The 20,070-nt window shown below is 49.3% G+C and overlaps 11 protein-coding genes across 11 annotated transcripts; 6 read left to right on the top strand and 5 right to left on the bottom strand.

Moving 5' to 3' along the window:
* Positions 1 to 230: 230 nt before the first annotated feature.
* NECHADRAFT_106254 (uncharacterized protein) lies at positions 231 to 871 on the top strand (the record flags this gene model as incomplete). Its single annotated transcript, XM_003049090.1, has 2 exons — positions 231 to 451; positions 517 to 871. 2 exons carry the CDS (start codon positions 231 to 233, stop codon positions 869 to 871), a joined length of 576 nt encoding a protein of 191 aa, XP_003049136.1.
* Positions 872 to 2,180: 1,309 nt separating this feature from the next.
* Positions 2,181 to 3,065, bottom strand: NECHADRAFT_82708 (uncharacterized protein; the record flags this gene model as incomplete). Its single annotated transcript, XM_003049351.1, has 4 exons — positions 2,181 to 2,412; positions 2,589 to 2,762; positions 2,835 to 2,883; positions 3,017 to 3,065. 4 exons carry the CDS (start codon positions 3,063 to 3,065, stop codon positions 2,181 to 2,183), a joined length of 504 nt encoding a protein of 167 aa, XP_003049397.1.
* Positions 3,066 to 3,825: 760 nt separating this feature from the next.
* Positions 3,826 to 5,262, top strand: NECHADRAFT_82709 (uncharacterized protein; the record flags this gene model as incomplete). Its single annotated transcript, XM_003049091.1, has 2 exons — positions 3,826 to 4,316; positions 4,347 to 5,262. 2 exons carry the CDS (start codon positions 3,826 to 3,828, stop codon positions 5,260 to 5,262), a joined length of 1,407 nt encoding a protein of 468 aa, XP_003049137.1.
* A 496-nt stretch (positions 5,263 to 5,758) lies between these two features.
* NECHADRAFT_82710 (uncharacterized protein) lies at positions 5,759 to 6,415 on the top strand (the record flags this gene model as incomplete). The annotated part of the gene is made up of 1 exon (XM_003049092.1): positions 5,759 to 6,415. One exon carries the CDS (start codon positions 5,759 to 5,761, stop codon positions 6,413 to 6,415), a length of 657 nt encoding a protein of 218 aa, XP_003049138.1.
* A 701-nt stretch (positions 6,416 to 7,116) lies between these two features.
* On the top strand, positions 7,117 to 7,869 carry NECHADRAFT_82711 (uncharacterized protein; the record flags this gene model as incomplete). The annotated part of the gene is made up of 4 exons (XM_003049093.1): positions 7,117 to 7,170; positions 7,257 to 7,373; positions 7,535 to 7,574; positions 7,760 to 7,869. 4 exons carry the CDS (start codon positions 7,117 to 7,119, stop codon positions 7,867 to 7,869), a joined length of 321 nt encoding a protein of 106 aa, XP_003049139.1.
* Positions 7,870 to 8,235: 366 nt separating this feature from the next.
* Positions 8,236 to 9,836, top strand: NECHADRAFT_94996 (uncharacterized protein; the record flags this gene model as incomplete). The annotated part of the gene is made up of 2 exons (XM_003049094.1): positions 8,236 to 8,264; positions 8,342 to 9,836. The coding sequence occupies 2 exons, from the start codon at positions 8,236 to 8,238 to the stop codon at positions 9,834 to 9,836; spliced, it is 1,524 nt and encodes a 507-aa protein (XP_003049140.1).
* Positions 9,837 to 11,097: 1,261 nt separating this feature from the next.
* Positions 11,098 to 12,868, top strand: NECHADRAFT_94997 (uncharacterized protein; the record flags this gene model as incomplete). The annotated part of the gene is made up of 5 exons (XM_003049095.1): positions 11,098 to 11,260; positions 11,309 to 11,541; positions 11,594 to 11,698; positions 11,750 to 12,086; positions 12,135 to 12,868. The coding sequence occupies 5 exons, from the start codon at positions 11,098 to 11,100 to the stop codon at positions 12,866 to 12,868; spliced, it is 1,572 nt and encodes a 523-aa protein (XP_003049141.1).
* Positions 12,869 to 13,037: 169 nt separating this feature from the next.
* NECHADRAFT_45204 (uncharacterized protein) lies at positions 13,038 to 14,269 on the bottom strand (the record flags this gene model as incomplete). The annotated part of the gene is made up of 4 exons (XM_003049352.1): positions 13,038 to 13,273; positions 13,333 to 13,463; positions 13,515 to 14,011; positions 14,117 to 14,269. 4 exons carry the CDS (start codon positions 14,267 to 14,269, stop codon positions 13,038 to 13,040), a joined length of 1,017 nt encoding a protein of 338 aa, XP_003049398.1.
* A 411-nt stretch (positions 14,270 to 14,680) lies between these two features.
* On the bottom strand, positions 14,681 to 15,529 carry NECHADRAFT_94998 (uncharacterized protein; the record flags this gene model as incomplete). Its single annotated transcript, XM_003049353.1, has 1 exon — positions 14,681 to 15,529. One exon carries the CDS (start codon positions 15,527 to 15,529, stop codon positions 14,681 to 14,683), a length of 849 nt encoding a protein of 282 aa, XP_003049399.1.
* Positions 15,530 to 15,843: 314 nt separating this feature from the next.
* On the bottom strand, positions 15,844 to 18,440 carry NECHADRAFT_82715 (uncharacterized protein; the record flags this gene model as incomplete). Its single annotated transcript, XM_003049354.1, has 2 exons — positions 15,844 to 17,249; positions 17,678 to 18,440. 2 exons carry the CDS (start codon positions 18,438 to 18,440, stop codon positions 15,844 to 15,846), a joined length of 2,169 nt encoding a protein of 722 aa, XP_003049400.1.
* Positions 18,441 to 18,908: 468 nt separating this feature from the next.
* NECHADRAFT_45126 (uncharacterized protein) lies at positions 18,909 to 19,632 on the bottom strand (the record flags this gene model as incomplete). The annotated part of the gene is made up of 2 exons (XM_003049355.1): positions 18,909 to 19,331; positions 19,426 to 19,632. The coding sequence occupies 2 exons, from the start codon at positions 19,630 to 19,632 to the stop codon at positions 18,909 to 18,911; spliced, it is 630 nt and encodes a 209-aa protein (XP_003049401.1).
* Positions 19,633 to 20,070: the final 438 nt, after the last annotated feature.

Below are 20,070 nucleotides of genomic sequence, written 5' to 3' on the forward strand. Positions count from 1 at the left end.
TCGTAGAAGCAGAACTTGAGCTTGGTGACGAAGTGGCTGGCACGAAGGCTGCATCTAATGACTGACTATTCTTGTCTTGTGGGACTCTTTGGCTAGGGTAGTGCCTATAAAATGCCCTGTCTTGTCTCTATTCTACCAATGGCGCCTTGTTCTTCTCTCAGAACGCTACTCTCTGCCACTCTGGCCTCTTCCACCAATCCTACCTGTCATCCCTGAGAAGTTCCTCCAACATGAAGGTCTTTCCGCTCCTTCTGACGGTCATCACATTCCTCCTTTGCACGGGTGCCGTTCCTTGTACCCCCAAGAAACCGCCTGCAAAGTGCCCCAATCTCGTTCGAAATGCATCCTTTGGTGGGAAGGGCAACAAGCCCTGGCGCTACCTCGGTAAGGGCGCGAGCGCCATAAAGAGCCACATAAACAAAGAATGGGGCAAAAACGGCTACACTTCGCTGTAAGTGTAGATTGGAATTCTTTCCCCGACTTGGTAGCGACTTGGTAGCTAATGAGGATCGCCAGCGTCTTCGACATCACCAGAACCGACCAACGCCCCTATGCCTTCCAAGGTGTCGTAGGCGTTCTCCCGGATAAGAACTATGGGGTCCGATACTCCTACAAGGTGCTGAACGGCGCACCTAAGCCAGGCGATGAGTGCAAACTCAGAGTGCAGATCGGCCAGGCCTTTAGGGAGGACGCTATTGAGGGGGCGTTCATCAAGGGGAACTGGACAGACCTGGATTTCAAGTTCACGGCAACGAACGTCGAGCCCACCGTCCAGTTGTCGGCTCGCTGCGAGAAAAGCACCGAGAATGGTGTGCAAATCGCTGTTGACGACATCATCGTGCGCGAGGTGACAGAGGATTGTCCGGCTTAAGGATTCGGAAAAGGGGGAGACGCAACCGGGAGCTTGATGACAAGCTGATTACTTGTATTTTTCAGTTTTCTTTTACTGAATCTTGGCCATACATCATTAATAGCATTATCATTAAACACTTACTCTTGTGTCGTCATGGAATGTGACTGCGAGCAGGTCAAATGTGTGTGTTGCTGACGTGCATATTGCGTGCGGAACGAGTCATCGAGAACATGCCTGTGATGGTGAGCGAGATTGGAGTCAAAGAGATAAGACATTCATGGACACTCAGTCTATGGACTGGCTTATGCCAAAAAAAAAAAAAAGTACAGAGGACCTCAGCGACGCTACCAGCGTCAAAATGGGCTCCTGGATTTTGCTCACATCGTATATGGACTCGACGTGAGTTGGGCGGGAGGTAATGGGGTCTTTTCGGCATCAGGGCTTAGTGCTTTTATACACTGACAAGTGTTCTGATTATCATTGTGTCTGGTGTCCTCCTCGGAGCCGTCATCGATATACTCCTTGACGAAGAAGTGGGCGGTAGACCAGACCGACGACCTGTAGAGTTGAAGTGTTCTACTTGAGGCTAATAACGATGAAAACAGCCAGAAGAGGTCATCTAATGACAAAAAGAGCGTGGTACCATGGGAATTCCCTTGACAGGCGTAGGACAATAACTAGTAGAGAGAGTGCATCGATTCTTTAACGATATTTTTGATACGACGATCTCAGCCACCGTGCTCAGCCCCGCTAGCCAGTGGGTCAGCCACAGCCACAGCCAAAGCCACACAATAGAGCAGTTCAAGACCAGTCGGTACAACAGTAGGATGCGCTCAAGCAAGGTAAGTGCTAGCAGGAGAATGACAAATGTCTGCCTGATTCATGGCTTAGGTTTAAGATTTCCTTCTAAGTTACCTCATGCTTTTTTATAAGCCGATGTTAACGGTTTATTAGCGTCCAAGCTGCCTACCGTAAAGCGAAAAAGATACTTAACGAGGATGGGGCAAAAAGAGACGAATGTTAGAAGATTAAGAGAACCGCGGCAAAGATAAGAAATAAATATACATAAAGTATAAATAAAATATTTATATTATGCTTTAGAGTATCTTTCCTTTTCCCTAGCTAAGGTAATACTTCCTGTCCTTGTTCTAGCATACCTACTTATTATTTTCCCTTCGACCAAGCGCTGTAGCCACCCATGTGTCAAAGTCAAGCAAACGGTCGAGCCATAGAGCCAAGATCTCCCCTCATCAACCTTCCTAGCAAGTAAAATACTGTGATCGAGACATCTCTCAATGTTGTCAAATGATCAGTCAGTTGACCTTCATCAAGCTCCCTCAGCTGGCTTCTCTGGCTCCTCTTCAGTTGGCTTGTCAGACCCCCCTTTAGTTGGATCATCAGCCTTGGGATCATCGGTCTTGGGTTTGGCTACCTCCTTCACTCTATATACGACCTTGACTGGGTGACCTCCTGCCAGCCATGATAGTGCCCTCACCGACCAGGGAGGGGTGGGCACTGGGGTCTTTGGCTTTCTTTCCTTCTGATCCTTCGATGATGGACTCATCTTGTTAAAGTTGGTTTTGGTATCTTTGAGGGGTCGCAAGTTTGTGTGAGTCGTTTTAAGAAATGTCTGAGCAGTGGGACTCGGTTATGACTCCTCCGCCCTTTAAAGAGGTTGTCAGTGCTCTTTAGGAACTAGCCCGTTGGCTTCTTAGAATAAATGAAGATCACTCACCCTTCAGACAGATAAACTCGGTCGTCTGCCTCTTGCTCTGCAGTCCTCTTCTTGGAAGAATTCTTTTTGGAGGACTTCTTTTTAGAAGACTTCTTTTTAGAGGACTTCCTCTTTGAAGGCTTCTTCTTTGAAGACTTCTTCGAGAGGCCCTTCTTGAAGTGTTTCTTGAATTTTCTATCAGTCGGTACCTTATATCCCCACTTTTCGTAATGTTTTATGTGCTTGTCGGAATACACAAAGACGTACTTGTCACGTCTAGGCTTGGTGATGGCGATATCCAGTTTCGGTCGAACTCCTAGATGTGATAATAATCTAGCATGCCATGTCATTCGCAAAACGACAATGCGTTTTCTCTTGACGCCTTTCCGTGCGCGTGTCTCTTCAGTTTGAGGATTTTCGCTCATCGAACCGTGAACTTTGAGACTCACCAACAAAGCCTTCCGCTGGTCGAACCGGCCTGGTTTCGAGAGTCAGCATTGTATTCAAATGCTGGCGGATGTTAGTACGCACTGGATAAACTATACCGTCTTTCAGGGTCAATTCCCTTGACCTGTTGTTTTTGGAGGTTGGTTCCAGTGGGTGGATGTTTGGTTGGTGGGATAGTATACTGAAGAAAAGAGGAAACATGAGAGCTGCCAGAGAGAAGGCCGTATATATAGAGACGCGGTGCTCGTGATTGAGAATTCACAAATGCCTCTGCCCATGATTCATTCCATGCCTCTTGTCATACTCATCTGGATTGTGTTGATTGCTCGGGCAGTGGCACACCAAAGACATCACGTGGCTAGTTTGCTCCTGTTACACTCCTCAGAGGAGAACATGTTGCTGTAGATGTAAATCATTGTAGACAAGTCTAAAGCGTGAATGAGTATGATGGTGAGCCAGTTTCATTCCCTTAGACCCTTCATCTGGCCATCAAACTGTGTATATCAATCATTGTACCAGTCTTAGGCCACTCGTCTTGAATAATTCTTGACAGCTAGCAAGGTCATACTGGCCTATCAAACTTCCATTTAATCATACAAGGGTGACGTTTCACATTGACTGGTGAACCTACTTGACCTCCTGTTCGTCCCTCGATCGAATTTCGCCGTGACTCACCGCCAACATCTGCTCCTTCGCGCTGCTGCCTGGCCTAACAGTTCCCGGCTTGGTTTCATCCTTCAACTATTTAATCATCCGATTGAAACCTCCGTGAGTATTGAAAGACGAGATCAGAAAAAGCAATCTTGTTGAAATGGCGCGCTCTAAACACTCACGAAATTGCCCCCACGCCGTCTTATTTACCGACAAGTCCCCACATGCTTCGGCCATCTCGTGCTACCAACGCCCATCCAGGGAAGACCGTTTAGCAGCAGCCACTCTTGCGAATAAACAAAGCTCAGCATCAACTTCGAATGATGGGGAGCCTCCAATCTCGGCCTTCCCTGGTGTGAATCTCACGCCACAAGACGCCCTTGATTTGGATCCAAAAGAACCACCACAAAGCCTCAAGTCTTTTGCACGAGAAAGTCACCGCAACTCGGTCACTACAAGAAGAAAAACTCTCTACGTTATCAATAGCCCTTCACTAGCTCCCGATGCTGCTTGTATGAGCGACTGGGTGAAACCGCAGACGGTCGTGGGCACCGACTCAGAGCTTGAGCACGAAAAGCCAAGAGCAGACGATATCGCCGAGTACATTGAGGCCTTCTATCACGGACTTGACGTCAAAGTTCTCAACGATAAGTGCGTTCTAACGCGCTGCCGATTCTCTAGCTCCAAGAGTCGCCAAGCTGACAATCGAGGAAATGTTGATCTTGTGATCGACAATGGGACGCCTACCCGAGTCGACTTTCGGGCGTCGGGCGATGGTGTTGCAAAAGGTCAGCTCAATCTCTCGCACATGCTTGACGGGTTGTTGGCGAATGTGCCGAAGGATGCCTTTGCTGTCATACTCTTAACGCACTTTGACCTTTATGAAGACGAAGAGGATGACTTCTGTGCTGGGCGAGCATTCGGGGGCTCTCGGATCTGCATCGTTTCAACATTTCGATACAATCCAATGTTGGATGAGCACAACAAGGTTGATCACGCACATAGCTGGCCGGCGTCTCATTGTCAGGCCTATGTGAATGGTCTTTGGGAAAAGGATGAGCCCGAACTCAAAGGGAGGCACAAAGAGTTTGACTCTGCGGTGATGATTCACTGCAACAACACATCCGATTCACCTCTTGCGGCCGCTGTAGTAGCATCAAGAGGCATACTGGTGCCTAAGACACCGGCTGACTGGAATGGGCTTTGGCTAACGAGAGTGTGTCGCACGGCGGCCCATGAGCTGGGACACTGCGTGGGCATGGGGCACTGCGTGTACTACGCGTGTATGATGCAGTCGACGGCAAACATAGCTGACGATGTGCGCCAGCCGCCATATCTTTGTCCTGTTTGTGAAGCCAAGGTGGCATACACGACCCGTGGAGAAGTTGTAAAATCTAGTCGAAACGTGGAGATGAGGCGAAACGTGGAGGCGCAGTGGGTTGTAGAGGCGCATCGGCGGATGAGAGATTACTGTGAGGAGCACTCACACATAGGCATGCTGAAGGCCTACGGCGCGTGGTTGACGGCGAGGTTGAAGCAGATTGAGAGTGAACGGGAGAAGAATGACGTCGAGGTCATTGTCATTGATTCGGATTAACGCTGCAGTTTACGGTCATTAAATAGCGGATGCTTGCCTTAGAATGGTTCTGTATTGTTGAGAAATGTAGCTTCAGCGAATTCGCTGTCTCTGCCTTTGGCTGCCCGGGTCATCTCATCTAGCGGCAGATTTTGGGAGTCGTAAGAATTATGTAATTCATGTTTGGCAGTTAATGAAAGTGTGTCATTGGGAGAGCTCGTTTCTTCTTTGAGCTGCGAATCTTGAAAGAACTATGTGCCTTGAAGCAATCAATGTGCGGCTAGTCGCATTGTTCATTGTGCATGGTGCCTGTTTGCTGTTTAAGAGTGGACTTAGTCTTCTGTTCATGGGATAAATCCAAGGAAACAGTCTGAACAAAGGAAAAATAATTGAGGGGCACAAGGAATAAAGAGCAAGTAGTATTGGCTATAAGAAGCTGGTCCGACACATTCTGCTACTAGCAAACGCCGCCGTTCACTCGACACGCGACAGGCAGTCAACATCTCAACTTCACAAGATGTGTCAGTTTGTAGAGCTCGAGTTTTCCTGCGGCGAAAGCGGAGGTCGCCATCGAAAGAGGACAGAAGCAGTCTGGAGATGTGACACTCCCGTCGGTTGCATCATCAACGAGATGAATAAGTCCATTGCCGAGACCGTGGTTGACGTTCAGGATATGGATGCATCAAGCTTCAAGATCCTATATGTTGGCGGGCATTGCGACGAATGTGCCTGGAGAATGGGAAAGGAACAAGTGGAGAAGATGATCTTGCGTGAGGATATTGAGACGAAGCTCACCAAGTTTAAGGAACACTTTGAGGCTCTGTGTAGCAAGTCATCCCCGACGGAATCACTCACCCAAGAGCTAGTCCTAGAGAAAACTCTTCTGCAGCGAGCCGTGTATGACCCAAAGAACATCTGTTCTTCTGGGCCATGCACAAAACCCGTCATCTCCATCAACAGCTGCAGAGGCCTTTTCTGTGAGGAGCACACTTGCGCTGCCCGAAAATGGGGATGCCTCATGGATGCTGTGACCAAGAAGAACAGCCCTCAGAGCGCCATGTACTGCTCTGCTCACACCTGTGAAGAATTTGGCTGTGGGATGAGGGTCACCCAAAGGGACGCCATACATTGCGAGAAGCACAGGCTATCCACTGTGAAGGGTCAGGTAGATTGATCTCCTCCTCTGTTGGTCTGATGGAAGTGACTTCTGTCCCGTCGTAAATGACACTGAAAATGAGGTATCTGCTATCTTGTCGCTGTCACCATCCCCTCACTCCTGGCAAACGCCCTCGAAAATTCATGTGGCACGGATGGCTTAAAATGATATCTTCAAATGGTACTCGACAATTTCGTTAGACAATTGTAGTCACATTTTATCTGCGCTCCCACCTACTCAGAGTCCTGTGTTGTCTGTCCCCTTGCCCTGTTGATTTCACATGGCGCAACCCTTTGGCACAACTGAGAAATTCGCTATGAGATAATGGTTCTGGGCATTGGTGTGTTGATGGCCATTCAGACTGGGGGGACTGGCCAGAAGCGGGACCTTCTCATGTGGTTGCACACCATCAAGCACACCTGCGCTTGTGATGTCGTGTCAGTAGTATTGGTAGATGATCCAAAGAGTCAGCTTGAAGTTCTCGGGTGATAAGCGGATCGTGGCGCTGGCCAAGAGAAGACGTGCGTGCTTGAAATGACATGGGTCTTACTAAATGGATTACAAATACAAGAATCCACCCATCGGTTCTTGAGGCCATGTCGATTATTAATGGAATTGGGAAGTCGTCATATAAGAGTCATTCGTATCTTAGCAGGGAGTGAAGTTCTCCATCGCCTATTGATCAGTAATAGAATCTGAAACAAAAGAACGCCGCGGAAATGACAGAGGCTACGGACATCGGGAGAGAGGAAATCGAGGCTTGGCTTCTCGAGGTGAGTCAAGCCAAGCATGAACAAGCATCTACGTCGGGACCTTCACAGGATACCCCAACGCAGCTAACCCTCTTCGACGTCTGCAGTATCACCGTGCCAGTGGAAGCCTTGACGCAGATTCATGGCTTGATAATTTCTACACAGAAGATATCAGTTTGCAGTATGCAAACCTCCCTATTCTTTCCGGGGCCAGTGTTCGACAAGTACGTGCCGTGTACCCTACTACGTTATACGATACTAATTGACACTCTAGATGTTCAAAGAAACATTTGCCAAGCTCGACATGATGACACATGATATTCTGTATTTTGGAATGTTCCTATCTTACCCCTAACTTCTAACGCTCTTATACTAACGGTCCTAGACTACGTTGGTCCTCGCATTTACCAGGCTGCGACGATCAGGTATTTGATCAAGGGCGATGACCCCGAGAAGGATGTGATTGAAATACCGGGGTTTGCTACGTTTTTCGTTAAAAAGGGGGACGATGGGAAGATCAGGTGCTACAAGGCTGAGATCTTTTTAGATCCGTTGCCTGTCTTTCAACGCATTGCCGAGAAGGGTTTGTAAAGTATAATTCACTCTACAGTAACTACTCCACAGTTCATTATCGGAACAGCTGGACCTAGTACAAGTTGTGCAACGTCTGACAATGCTGACATGTTGGCAAGCACGATAATGGTTGTTTCAAGGGGGTGAACGATAAGAAAACCAAACGAGGCCTTTATGATTCCATGAAACGCAGGAAACGGCAATAGCAGGTGGAACCTAAGGAGGTGAATAGGCTGAAATAAATTATATAGTAGGATACTGCCACATTTAGGAACACGACATTGCGTTTGATTCAACTATGAGGGAGTTTAAGCAGAGAAAGATACGCGGGACTTGGGGTAAGACAATGTTACACACTGGTTGAAACACAGAGACTCAGTTCCGATGACCCAGTCCCGGGAGCCTCGTGGCTACACCCAGACATCAAAGTGCTGCCGTCATCAATGCCCACCGATATGAGCATACGAGCGAGGAACACGTATATCACCTAAGACGAACCAACTTATTTGGAGCATGCGTACTTGGACACTTCATCCTCGTCAGTCATCATGATTGATTCAACACTTATTGTCGTCTTACTTCTCACTATTATTACCGCTGTGTATCTTTACCTCAAAAGCGATGATGAAGGCCCGGGGCCACGAAAATTTCCTCTTTTTGGAGACTTGCACTACTCACCCGTCGAAAAACCGCTCATCAACTGGGATGCTTGGGCGAAGCAAAACGGCGCCATCGTGGCGGCCAGGTTGTTTGGGATCGTTCCCATTATTATCCTCAACACATCCGAAGTGGCAACCGAACTTTTCAGCAAGCGCAGCCAGTGGTATAGTAACAGGCCGAGGTCAGTCACAATGGAGATGATCACGGGCGCCGGCCCAGGTAAATGCAAGTTCACTCTCTTGCATGATTACGATGCCGACCTCCAACAATATCATCGCATCCTGTCACCAACTATCGGGGCACCTTCTGCTCCTCGATATCAACCCTTGATGGAACTCGAGTCTATGCAGTTGCTTGTGGATCTCGTTGCTTTAGCGGAAAGGGACAAAGATCATATCACCTCGACCAGGATCGTCTACCCGCACTTTGAGCGCACCCAAGGCAGCATCATAATGTCACTGCATTATGGTATGCGTATTCCCACCTGCGAAGATCCCATTCTTCACCAAGTCGTGAAAATTCAAGCGAAATTGTCACATCTTGTTGCTCACCCTGGTCTCCCTGACTCTCTTCCCGCACTTCGCCATCTCCCAGCTTTGGTCTCGCCTTGGAAGCGCCATGCCAACAAGATATATGATGAGCAAACAAAACTCTACATGAAGCTCATGAATCATGGTAGAAGATTTGAGGGATGGAATGCAACAAAGAAAATCATTGCAGCGACCGAAAAACAGACCCAAAGCCCCCAACTTCCGCATCTGGACTTGGCCTTTATGCTTGCCACTTCTATCCAAGGTGGCATGGAGACATCCCCTCGTCAGATCCTTTGGTTGTTCCCAGGCTTGATAAAGAATCCAGGATTTCTGAAGAAGGCTCATGCCGTGCTTGATGAGGTTGTCGGACATGATCGTCTCCCGAGTTTCCAAGACAGGCCGAAACTACCTCTGATTGACGCTGCCGTTCACGAGCTCTTGCGCTGGAGGCCTGTCGCTCCCGGTAGCGTTCCACGGAGGGCTGATAGAGATGACCATTACAAAGGGATAAAGATTGCAAAGGGAAACATGGTCATGGCCAACGCGTGGGGTATTGGGCGTGATGACGCTGTGTTTGATCCGTCCTTGGGAAATCTGGACGACTATGTCCCCGAGAGGTGGCTGATGCATGATGAGAACAACGGCCAGCCCAAGTTAAGAAGTAACTTACCCCTTGCTGCATTTGGGCAAGGGAGGCGAAGCTGTCTGGGGAAGAAGGTCGCTATTGATGGGATGTTCATTCAAGTCGCGAGGCTTCTATGGGCCTTTGACATTGAGCCTGTGGAAGAAGTTGATCCATGGAAGATGGACGTTGTTGGACTGATGATCATACCAAACAATTTTAGGTTTAAACTGAAGCCACGAAGCATTTTGGCGGGGGCTACGATCAAAAAGGAATGGAATAAGGCTGATCAGCTGTAAAATGGTCGTGAGCGATTTAAGGATGCATGGCTGTCTCAGTTCTGACCGAGATTGGAGAAGACTGAGCAATTTTGGAGGATAACAGCCTTTATGCAGCACCTCAAGCAACAATATGTTCCCTTTGAGAGGTAAAAACACACCATTTGACAGTCACTCAAGCCATTCATTACTCCAACATTGAGCCTGCTTCCAGTCCCTAGAGGCTGGCGTCGTCTTATGCGACAAATGTTGTGGCTTTACAACTGTTGCAGAAGCCCATGAGATGAGAGTCTAGAGGTGAAATATGTGCCCCATGCATAACCTTATTTCTGTCACCGTTGGTCTATAGGGACCGTGAACTAGATAGAACGAGATGCCAGCGGCGCTGAGCCATAACAAACGCCACGTCGGACAGGACTGAAGTATTCGTTGGGCATTCTCTCACCGGTCCAGATATTTCCGTGGACATTAAAGCCACTTTCTAGCTACAAGGGCTGATTATTTAACCTTGATTCGGGTTCCGTTTTCGTGCAAGCCCCGAGGCGCAGGAATGTAGACCTAGGCATCCGCTCAGGCCAGGGGGCATACGATTCCACTATGCTTAAATGCTTGGAATGTAACTTTCGGTATGAGAGCATGGTAACCAGTCTGAGCGGATCTAGACTGCCAAGCTTTCTAGTAGCGGGTCTCAACAATGATCTGTATGTTTCGGGCTGAGTCTAGCTCAAGGCTGATTTAGACGAGCTGATTCGAGAGAATGGCCTCGAACATAGAAACCGAGTGCCAAGAACGCCAGTCTCGCCCGGGTTAGATCCTGAGAAAGAGATTTCGGCAGTTGCCAGTGAGAAGGGTTCAGTATGAATAATTGCGGTTAAAAATGGCGTGGGCTAGCCCAGGCGCATTCGATTAAACAACAGCCTCGTTCAGCCCTACAGGACCAACCGTGCCTGTATTAGGTCAAAACCAGCTAGCTGCCTACGGGAACCCTAAGCGAACATGTGGAAAGAGAGGAATGACCCAATAGAAATAGACCTGCGTGGCTTTATATTCTGCCAGCCAAGTCGGCGACCACTCAGCCATTTCTGGTTCACGATGGCGTCTGACATTGCCGAGTCTGGATCACAGCACTTCGCGAAATCAGCTATTCTGTAAGCAGTCGAGAACAGCTGATTGAGTATATATGGAAGCCCTCACTCGTATTCTTCAGATTGAAACTGCACATACCAACTCGAAATACCAACTTCATTCATTGCACTTGATCCCTTACACTTCTCTTCTCACCATGGGCCTTTCTCGCTCCTTTGCTCTCCTTGCCTTGGTGCTGGTGCACCCTTCAGCTGCTGGGACAAACCAGAATATTGTAACCATCTGCAGCGCAGTTGACGGCACAGATGGCTGCACCAAGAACTTCAACATTCCTTATGATTCTCGACCCCTGACCAACTGTAAGAGTGACATGATCATACGGATTCGCAATGCTGACAGAATCCAAGGCGGCAATAAGGCCAGCCCGTGCGGAGTTGAGATCTTGACCAACTCGGAGAACATTTGTGACATGATCAACGATGTTTTACCAAACCATGACTTTGTCAACGGGTATGCCACATGGTGTTTGGCATTGCCTGATGCCCTTCGCGAGAAGAAGGCCGAATCCGCCATCTGGACCGGCGGTAAGGTCAATGGAGCGGCCACCAGGGCCATGAATGCCATTGCCTCTATTGAAAGGGTGAACAAGCCTCTATGCCTCTTGTGTTTGGATCTTCATCCAACTCCCAGAGCAGCGATTCGCTGATGAAGGTTACGCTCCCAAGGACAACAAAGCGAGTGTCGTTTCTAAGGAGCTCGCAAACAAGGATGGATGGACAGTGCTGCAAGCACCAGAGGTTTGTCTGTCTCATGACTTATACAATTAACACAATGCTAACACATTTCAGGTCAACGTAACCTCCTACATATCCCTGGTCACACCAATCGATTTCTGCCAGACAAATTCGTGCAACCAAAAGAGGCTGGATGTGATTCGTCAGTGGTTCATCGACTGGATCACCGCCGATACGCAGATCCGAAAGGGCTCGCTTTCTGTTTTGCTGAAGGGGTGGCAAGATTCCTTCAAGGGGGCTTGGAAGACAAAAATTGCAGCCATATTGACTTCTTGGAACACCCTGAAGGCTCGCCATGACTCGGCCTACGCGAAAATCAACGAAATACAGGACACTGTTTGCCAAGGCAATGCATGCAATGGCAAGACGGCGGCAGGATTCATCAAACAAGGTTGGTGACCTCTACTATCCTTCTGTGGGCAGGACTAATTGCCCGCAGTATCTCTCTTGCTACAGAACATAGACAACCTCTACAATATTGGCAACGAAGCTGGCGATGCAGAGAACTTGAGACAGTACTTTCTCAGCAGCTACCTAAACAACATCCAAAGCGCATACAATCTCGAGCCAAAGAATCTTGCGCCCGTCAGCCCATATTACGACCTCGTCGTTAGCAACAAGTTGGAGACGTTGCGTATGCTCATGAACGGATTTGGTACTGTCACAACCAACTTGGATTACTATGCCAAGGAGATGCAGGCCAACTTTTACTCGTTCACACCTTTCAAGAAACACGCAACCACGGTTGATGCAGTCCTCAAGCGCTTCGATGCCATACTCGCCCTAGACTGGAAGAACAACCAGGAGCTCTCACGAACCCCTGAGCTCCGCAAGGTTCGCGACGGCTTCATCGAGACCCAGAACATCGTCAAGAGCACTCTACAAGGCCCGGTCGGTGACTTCTTGAAGGCCATCAAAGCCTTCAACGAAGAATTTGCCAAGTTTCCGCTTGCGACGAAGAAGCTTCAGCTTGCCTTTGGAGCCGTCCCATATCAACGTTGGATTGACGTCGAGTTTGACTATCCCTGCCGAACCAACAAGGAGGAGACTTTTACGGCGGCCGGCTTCTCAAAGGTGTACAAATGGCCCGAGTTCAGCGCCTGCTCCTTTACTACCCAAAAGGTAGATCTTGTCTCTAACTGGATTCCCTATCTCAAATATCGTTTAGCCTAGATATAGGTGGGCTGAAGAGTAGCCGATGGGCCAGGAGGACGTATAGTCCACAAGTCATAGCATGATATCATCTCTTTGAATTCATTCCTCTTCGTACCCTTAGCACGATTCTTCAGACACAAAATGGTGCTTCTCTCTTTGAATGTTGGTCGTTCATCAGACCGAGGCCCTAGCCTCTGCTACCTTCGGCCGACAAATGCGAAGGTTCACCCTGAATCTCGTCCGTCAACAAGCCCAGCGGTTGAATGTCATGATGACTAGTTCGTGCAACAGCGGATGGTTTGGTAGCCCAGTCTTCCAGGACAACTTCTCGAGGGGATTGTTCTGACTGGTGGTAATTTTTTGAAGAAAATGAGAAACCAGGAACCATCCTACGACAGATGGGACGTAGTAATGGAAGTGAGGCTGCGTGATCAATCAGCAAGCGATGATCAACAGATATCTGAACAGATGGGGAAACATACTCGATATCACAGCAAGGTTAACTTCAGCAACTGCTGCTGAAGAATGGACCCCCATTTCGAGCGTGATTTCCTTTGAGCGAGAGTCGAACTTGAGCGATTCGACGAGCACAAAGACAGACGCAAGGCAGACTCTGGCAAAAAAGACGTTAGAGAGCGTGACAAGGTTCTAGGAAAGACCTTACAAGGCACCAAACAAGAAGAGAGTAATCACTGCAATCTTCTGGCCCTTGGGGAGATGCATCTTGCCAACCTCGATTATCGGAAGAGCAAGAATGGCGCAGTCGATCAAGACATGTGTAAGAACCGTCGTAAAGAAAAACACCGTCTCGTTAACGCCGCATGAGTGCTTGACCGAGTGATCCCATAAACCTTGGATAGGTATACACTGAAGTGTTACCAGGAAGAGTCGCAAGATGAACCAGGCCAACGTCAGACCAGACAGGACCTGGACCGGTATCCTAACGCTGGAATATTTGAAAAGGCGCCAGTAGAAACAAAGGATCGAAAACTTGCAGAAGGCAATGGTGAATGAGTAAAGAATACTTGAACACCATAGGATCAGCCAAGATACTTTCGTCTTCTCGTCCAGGGTTAGTTGGGAGGACAGGCCTTGCTCAATCGGTCGACCAAGGCCGTAGTCGGCAAGCCCTATGTAACAACGAAGTAAGACGGTGAATTTCTAAGGGGAATCAAGGCATACAGATCAGAACATCTATGCAGTATCCGAGACAGAAGACCTAGACCGCGAGGCTCTGTTAACACCTATCCACGGGGCAAAGCGAACAGAACCTACCCAACTACACACGGCCAGGATGTCCTCCAGTCCATATCCAGTAGTTGTCATACGCTTGGAAATGAGCCGAAGAATGACCACGAGCGTAGCAATAGGAAAAGTAATACAGAACGAGGCAATGATGTTGGGTGAGTAGTCAACCATGACGCATGATGATGCAGAAGCTACCGATCGCCCATGGCTGATAGAATGAAGATTCATGCGGGAGCAACCATGCAACCGGAAGCAGCGGGGAAAGCTGGAGAGATTTGAAGAAAGCGTGGAAATGACTCGAAAGGCGGTGTCACTGGCATAGCATCATTGGCTCAACAGCTAGGCTGGACTGTCGCCCGATAAACGCTAGGCTAAGAGGCTTTTGCTTGTAACGAAGGAATATCTGGATACTTTTGCAGGGAGGCAAGCCTCCTTTAACACGCATAAGGACCTGGTATAGTGGATGACCCTCTGAGAGCTACATAGATGTTCCTGATATTTTTGGGCCTCTTAAATTGCCCGGCCTTCAGAGTAAGCCAGCGAGGCAATATCACCCATGTAGATACATGCCCATCAAAGTCTTCAGCCAATTTTGATGCCTCCTCCACTAGCACTTACCACACATCCTGTAATCCACCTCGCATCATTGCCGCAGAGAAGACCAACCACATCAGCCACATCCTCAGGCTGTCCAAACCGTGGGATACTCTGTGTCGGGAAAAACTCATCCTGGAACCGTTTGACTGCTTCCGGGCCACAGTTGACGACAGCGTCCGTCTCGGTCAGACCAGCCGTGACAGCATTGGCAGTCGTACCCTCCATGAAGCTATACCTCTCATCCTTGCCACCGAATGTCTGGGCCCACGTTCGACACAGAGATTCGCCCGCTGACTTGCCGGCTGCGTACATGAGTTGGTCGCTCCACGGCTGTCGAGAGCGGATGGATGAGATGTAGATGATGCGGCTGTTGGGCTGGAAGTATCGTCGGCGGACAAACTCTTCGACGATGATAACGGGAGTTTGGATGTTGCCGAGCAAACTTCGCTGGACCTCTGCGGTTCCCATCTCACCGATAACACCAGGCATGGGGTCACCAGCGCAGTTGATGAAGATATCGACACGGTTGTTGAATGTTTTGTTGATCTCGTTGGCGATGACACAAGCGCAGTCTTCGGAGAAGATGTCGGCGACGAGTCCTTTGATCGTAAGACTCGTAGGTCGTTGTCGTGCCGTGGCTTCAAACACACGAGCTGTTATTTCTTGATCGAGGCCCGATGAGAGAGCCGTGACACCCTCGTCACCAGTACAGGTTCCGAGGATGGAACAGCCTCGACTTGCGAGGTTAAAGGCAATGGCACGACCTATGCCGCGAGATGCGCCGCTTATCACGGCGACCTTGTCGATGAGGTCTAGGTCGCGTACAGGAGGCATGATTGTGGTTTCTCTTGAGCTGCTGGTGTCTTGAAGAGAAGTTCGTTCGTGGTGAGACACGAGATGATCTGCTCATTTGAGTCACCGCCGCTCAAGTATTACGTAACTAACTTATTCAGCAGCGCCAATAGAAAGAATAACGAGGGATCGACTCGCTTCATGCTCATCACTATATCGAAGTAATCCAAGGAGTATAGTACTTGCTCTCCCAGCCTTTAATCTGTTAGAAGTACGAGATTCTATTGCATTTATGGATAGCCTGCCGCCAAACCACTCCTCTCTAGGCTCCTGACCCCAAGAGTCGAGCTGCAGCATTATCCTATTATCCAACCTGCATCCTCATCTTGCTCTTTGCCATTCTCTTTTTTGACACGAATTTGCTTGAACCGGAGAAGAAACCCAGTGGCTTTCACACCCTCATCGCCACGAAGAAGCTCCTCGCAAATGGCGCGTGCGACACTCAGAACTCTTGAGTCAGGCTCTATCCTACGCCCATTCTTGTCGAGTCCATACACGGCGTTGAAAATGCACCAAACCACTCCAGGCATGTCGACCTCCCTAGTCAAACTCATATATGCATATGGCTGGTCTCTCAGAATAGGCTCACAGGCGTCCCTGAGTGCTCGCATCACCTTCCAGCACTGACGGTGCAGGAGAAAGTAAGGGAATGTCATCTCGAGGGATTCGTTAGCCAGCCTTGGAAGAAGCGCCAAGATGAGCTTTTCGGGGGCGACAAGCTCAACGTTTGTGTTCCTTCCAGAAGCTTTGTCCTTGGCCTTTTGCTGCCGAAGTCGCTCTTTGGCTCTCAGCTGTTGCTGGTCTCTGATCTTGACCATGGATATGGCCTTTCCATCCAGCGTAGCCTCCTCTGTAAAGGTACTAAGCCCAATAATATCCTCGACCAGCTCAGGCGTCCAGGCTATTTCGGTCCCGATGCCAGCCTGGGCCTTGACAAAGACGGCCGAGACTGGCATGGCATGTTCGATGATCCGTACACGTGCTCGAGAAACATTAGTACGGGTTCTTCGGCGATTCGATGCGAAGGTGGCAGCCGTGTTGCCATTCTGAAGATAAAACTTTTCGAAGCAATCATCAATCGTCTTGGGCCGACCCTCTCCAACCCAGAAGTTAGATTCGCCAAGCAGAAAGGTGGCAATGTTCATGTCGGTCCAAGTGCTCTCTAGACCAAGGAGATTATAGAGATGGGCGCAATGCATGATAGACTGCCAGGAATTCGCCAACTTGAGGCCCAGGTAGTAGACGTGTATACGGACGGTCGAGAGGTACAGGCCAGACAAGACGGGAGAGAGGATCCAGATACGGTCTTTTTCCTTGTTTAGGAGAATGATGTTCTGACCGCCCTCTTTGAACAGCTTGACCTTTGCCTGGTGAGCCGGATCCTTTGCATTCAACTCAATCCTGCTTCTCAGATCTTGCAGGCCCTTGTCCCACTCGGGAGTCCAATTCCTTTGCTTGATGTTTTGGTGGAGCTCCAAATGGCCAGCTAGTAATTCATCCATACTGCGAACCTCATCCGTCATGGCCGCAAAGACTTTTCGTGCCGCAGGAGCACCCAATTCGTGATGAATGTCGAGAAACACCTGGGCCGCAAACATGAGTGTAAAGGGCGCCTTGTGTTCCTTTCTGAGGATCCTCATTCCACGAAGAAACTCATCCTCAACTTCAAAGTCGGGGACCCGTAGAGCCACGGCCAAAAGATCTGTGACATGCTGCGCGAAAATGATGCGATTCTGCTCGAACTCGCGTTAGTTCGACATGGACGCCCAACTGGAGGTAGCATCGTCGTATTCACCCATCCGGCCGCCACCCAACACGATAAAACTGTTGGGAATGAGCTCTAGGAGTAGCGTTTCGAAGGTTATCAGTGGGATGAAGTAGCATCTATTGGCGGAGTCGTAGCAGTCGTAATTTGCGTCTTGCTTGCAAGTAACCACTCCGTCGGACCAAATCTGGTTTAATGTCATACCCCTCTTCAAGCAGGCAGAAGCGAAACCCATCCGAAGAAGTCCATGAAAACCTCCCTCATATTTGGTAAGAATAGGTTCCACTTCTTCTATCAGCCCCGGGCGAGGGAGACGGCCGTATTGGTGGTAACAGCAGCGGCTGCGAGGTCGAAATCACGCTTACAATGCCTGGACCAGAGCCATTGGATGCGTGCCCTGATTTGGTGCAGATCCTTTATCAGGGTCTCAAAGGCAAAAAGGATGTCGTCCAAGGTAGTCGGCGTCTCTGCTTCATACGAGGCGGCATCATCTTGGGCCGGTTTGGGTCTCTCGTGAGACGCATTGCGAGACTTATCCAGGAAGCTCTGAGATGGTTCATCTACCGTCAAAGTAGCAAACCTTCCCCCTAGATCCTGGGCTGGGCCCCTGGCGGTGTCCTTGCCGGTCTCGATGGCACCATCTAGGGCCACAGCTGCCGTGGTGGGGGTCATTCTAGGTCGCAGAGCCTCTCGAACTGCCCCGAGAATGCCAACAAAATACCCATGCTTCTCATCAGATTCGGGGTCCAGGTTAGCTCCAGCTTCGCCCAGCTTGTCTCCAAAATCAGATCGAAGAGCGATAAGCCGGTCAAGGGTGGTGGAGAAGACGTCGGGGACTGACACTCGACGGGCAGCAATGAAGTTGGCCAGTGGCACAAAGTCCTTGATGGCAATGATGTGCCTCTTCTCGTTGGCTGACTTGGGATTAGATGCACCGTCGCTGCGAGCCTTAATTCTCGCCTCGCCCTTCAATCGCCCGCTCGTCTTCGGGGCAGGTGTTGAATGCGAATTGGCTAGCAGATCAACAGGGTAGCCGCGAGCAGTGGCAGTCGAGGCCAGCCATGACGCGACAGAGTCGGTATCCTGCTTGTACTGCCTGTAGGTACCCAAGAGCTGGGGGGGAAGCATGGTGACGGTCGAAGGGCGTCCAAGAAGAGATGAAGAGTGATGGATGCGAAAACTGGATGGCGGAGGAAAATTCTTGTTCTCGGGAGAATAGTTATTTTATGTATTAGTCCCATTCTTGCTCCATTCTTCGTGTGGCCACATAAGAGTCCAGAACTCAACAGCGGCCCGCTTCACCCCCTGGTTGCACAAAATATCAGAAATGACTCTCAGCCAAACTGCAGCAAATAGGTGGGGTTGATTCTCGTGTTTTTGTCGATTCGGCCCTGAAAATCTTTGATCCTCCCACTTTTTGTCTTTCTGTTCTATCCTTGTTGTCCCGTGCCCCCTAATTTGTTCCACAGTCAGGTATGTTGGTGATGCCTATAGAGCAAAGAACGTATAAATCCAGATGCACAGAGCCGCGTTTTAATCACATTCACCATCTGGCTAGCCATAAGCAGAATTCACTATTAAAAGGCCAAAAACATTCTAACTCTCCGGAAATACAACTTTGAGCATCTTCTCAGTTGGGGTGTGGTCTCGACTGACCCTCATGCGATGACACCATGTCACCATCCTTGCCTCCTCGCCGCCCTCGAACAGGAATTCGCCGCCCTGTTGGTTTGGTTGTCCGACCTTGGTCGCAGGATAACCGGCTAGAAGTCCCCGGACGAGCTTGGACGCCGCATGGAAGAAGGCCGAAGTTGACGACTCTGAAGCGTAGTTCGTGGCCGGTCCCTCAACCCATGTTTTGATCATACCCAATCCTTCAAACAGTTTGCCTGTTGGTTCGACATAGACAGGGTGCTTGCAGCCTGTATTTTCGATGTACATCTTTATCACTTCGGGAACCCCATTTCCAATTATGACGATGGACGTGTTGGAGGGGGCAATCTTCTCAGGACTGGCTTCCTCGGATAGAAACTTGACATAGCTTGAGCTGGTCTAGAAATCGAGATTAGAGATGGTGCTCTAATAACCACCACTTGGGGCCAGAGGCGCGTACACTACAGAGAAAGTGGCGCACAAAGACGACCAAGACACGGCGAGCCGATCCCGGTCCGCTGTAAAGGCTTTTGAACGGGCGCTCGACGCCCTCGCTGTCGAATACCGGTATATTCTCAACGGCCTTGAGCTCTTTTAGGGAGGGCGGAGTGTCGTTTGATGGTCCAATCGGATCATCTTCTTGGATGAGCTCACATGCGGTAGCCATGGTTGGTTGTTGGTTTAAGTTGAGGTTGTTTGAGATTGTGCGAGGTGACGCAACCTCTTTATATCCGTGACAGTAACCGTCAATGACAGTTCAAGGATGGTAAGACAGGATGATGTGATGTGAGATGATTTGCCTTGTTAGGCTAGGTCAGATATGCAGCGGGCAATGTGACCGTGCTTGGCTGGGCGTGTCAGCACCATTCCAACAATGATGGGAGGTTGGTCAATAACCCTTGCCCATGCCATAATAAACTACTCTCCGATTCGTCTGGTTTATTCATCGCGACCAGGATTGTGAGGCGGCCGCCTTATCATACATGACAAGATGAGCCAAACAAATGCTGTGAATTCCGAGGCAACTTGCCTGATAGGTCGATATATTAAGGTTATTTATCGATTGATAAACCTTGCCTAACTGCTCCCAATAATAGTTGACTTT

Source organism: Fusarium vanettenii, assembly GCF_000151355.1.
Source record: "Fusarium vanettenii 77-13-4 chromosome 7 genomic scaffold NECHAsca_9_chr7_10_0, whole genome shotgun sequence".
In the NCBI taxonomy this organism is placed as follows: Eukaryota; Fungi; Ascomycota; class Sordariomycetes; order Hypocreales; family Nectriaceae; genus Fusarium; species Fusarium vanettenii.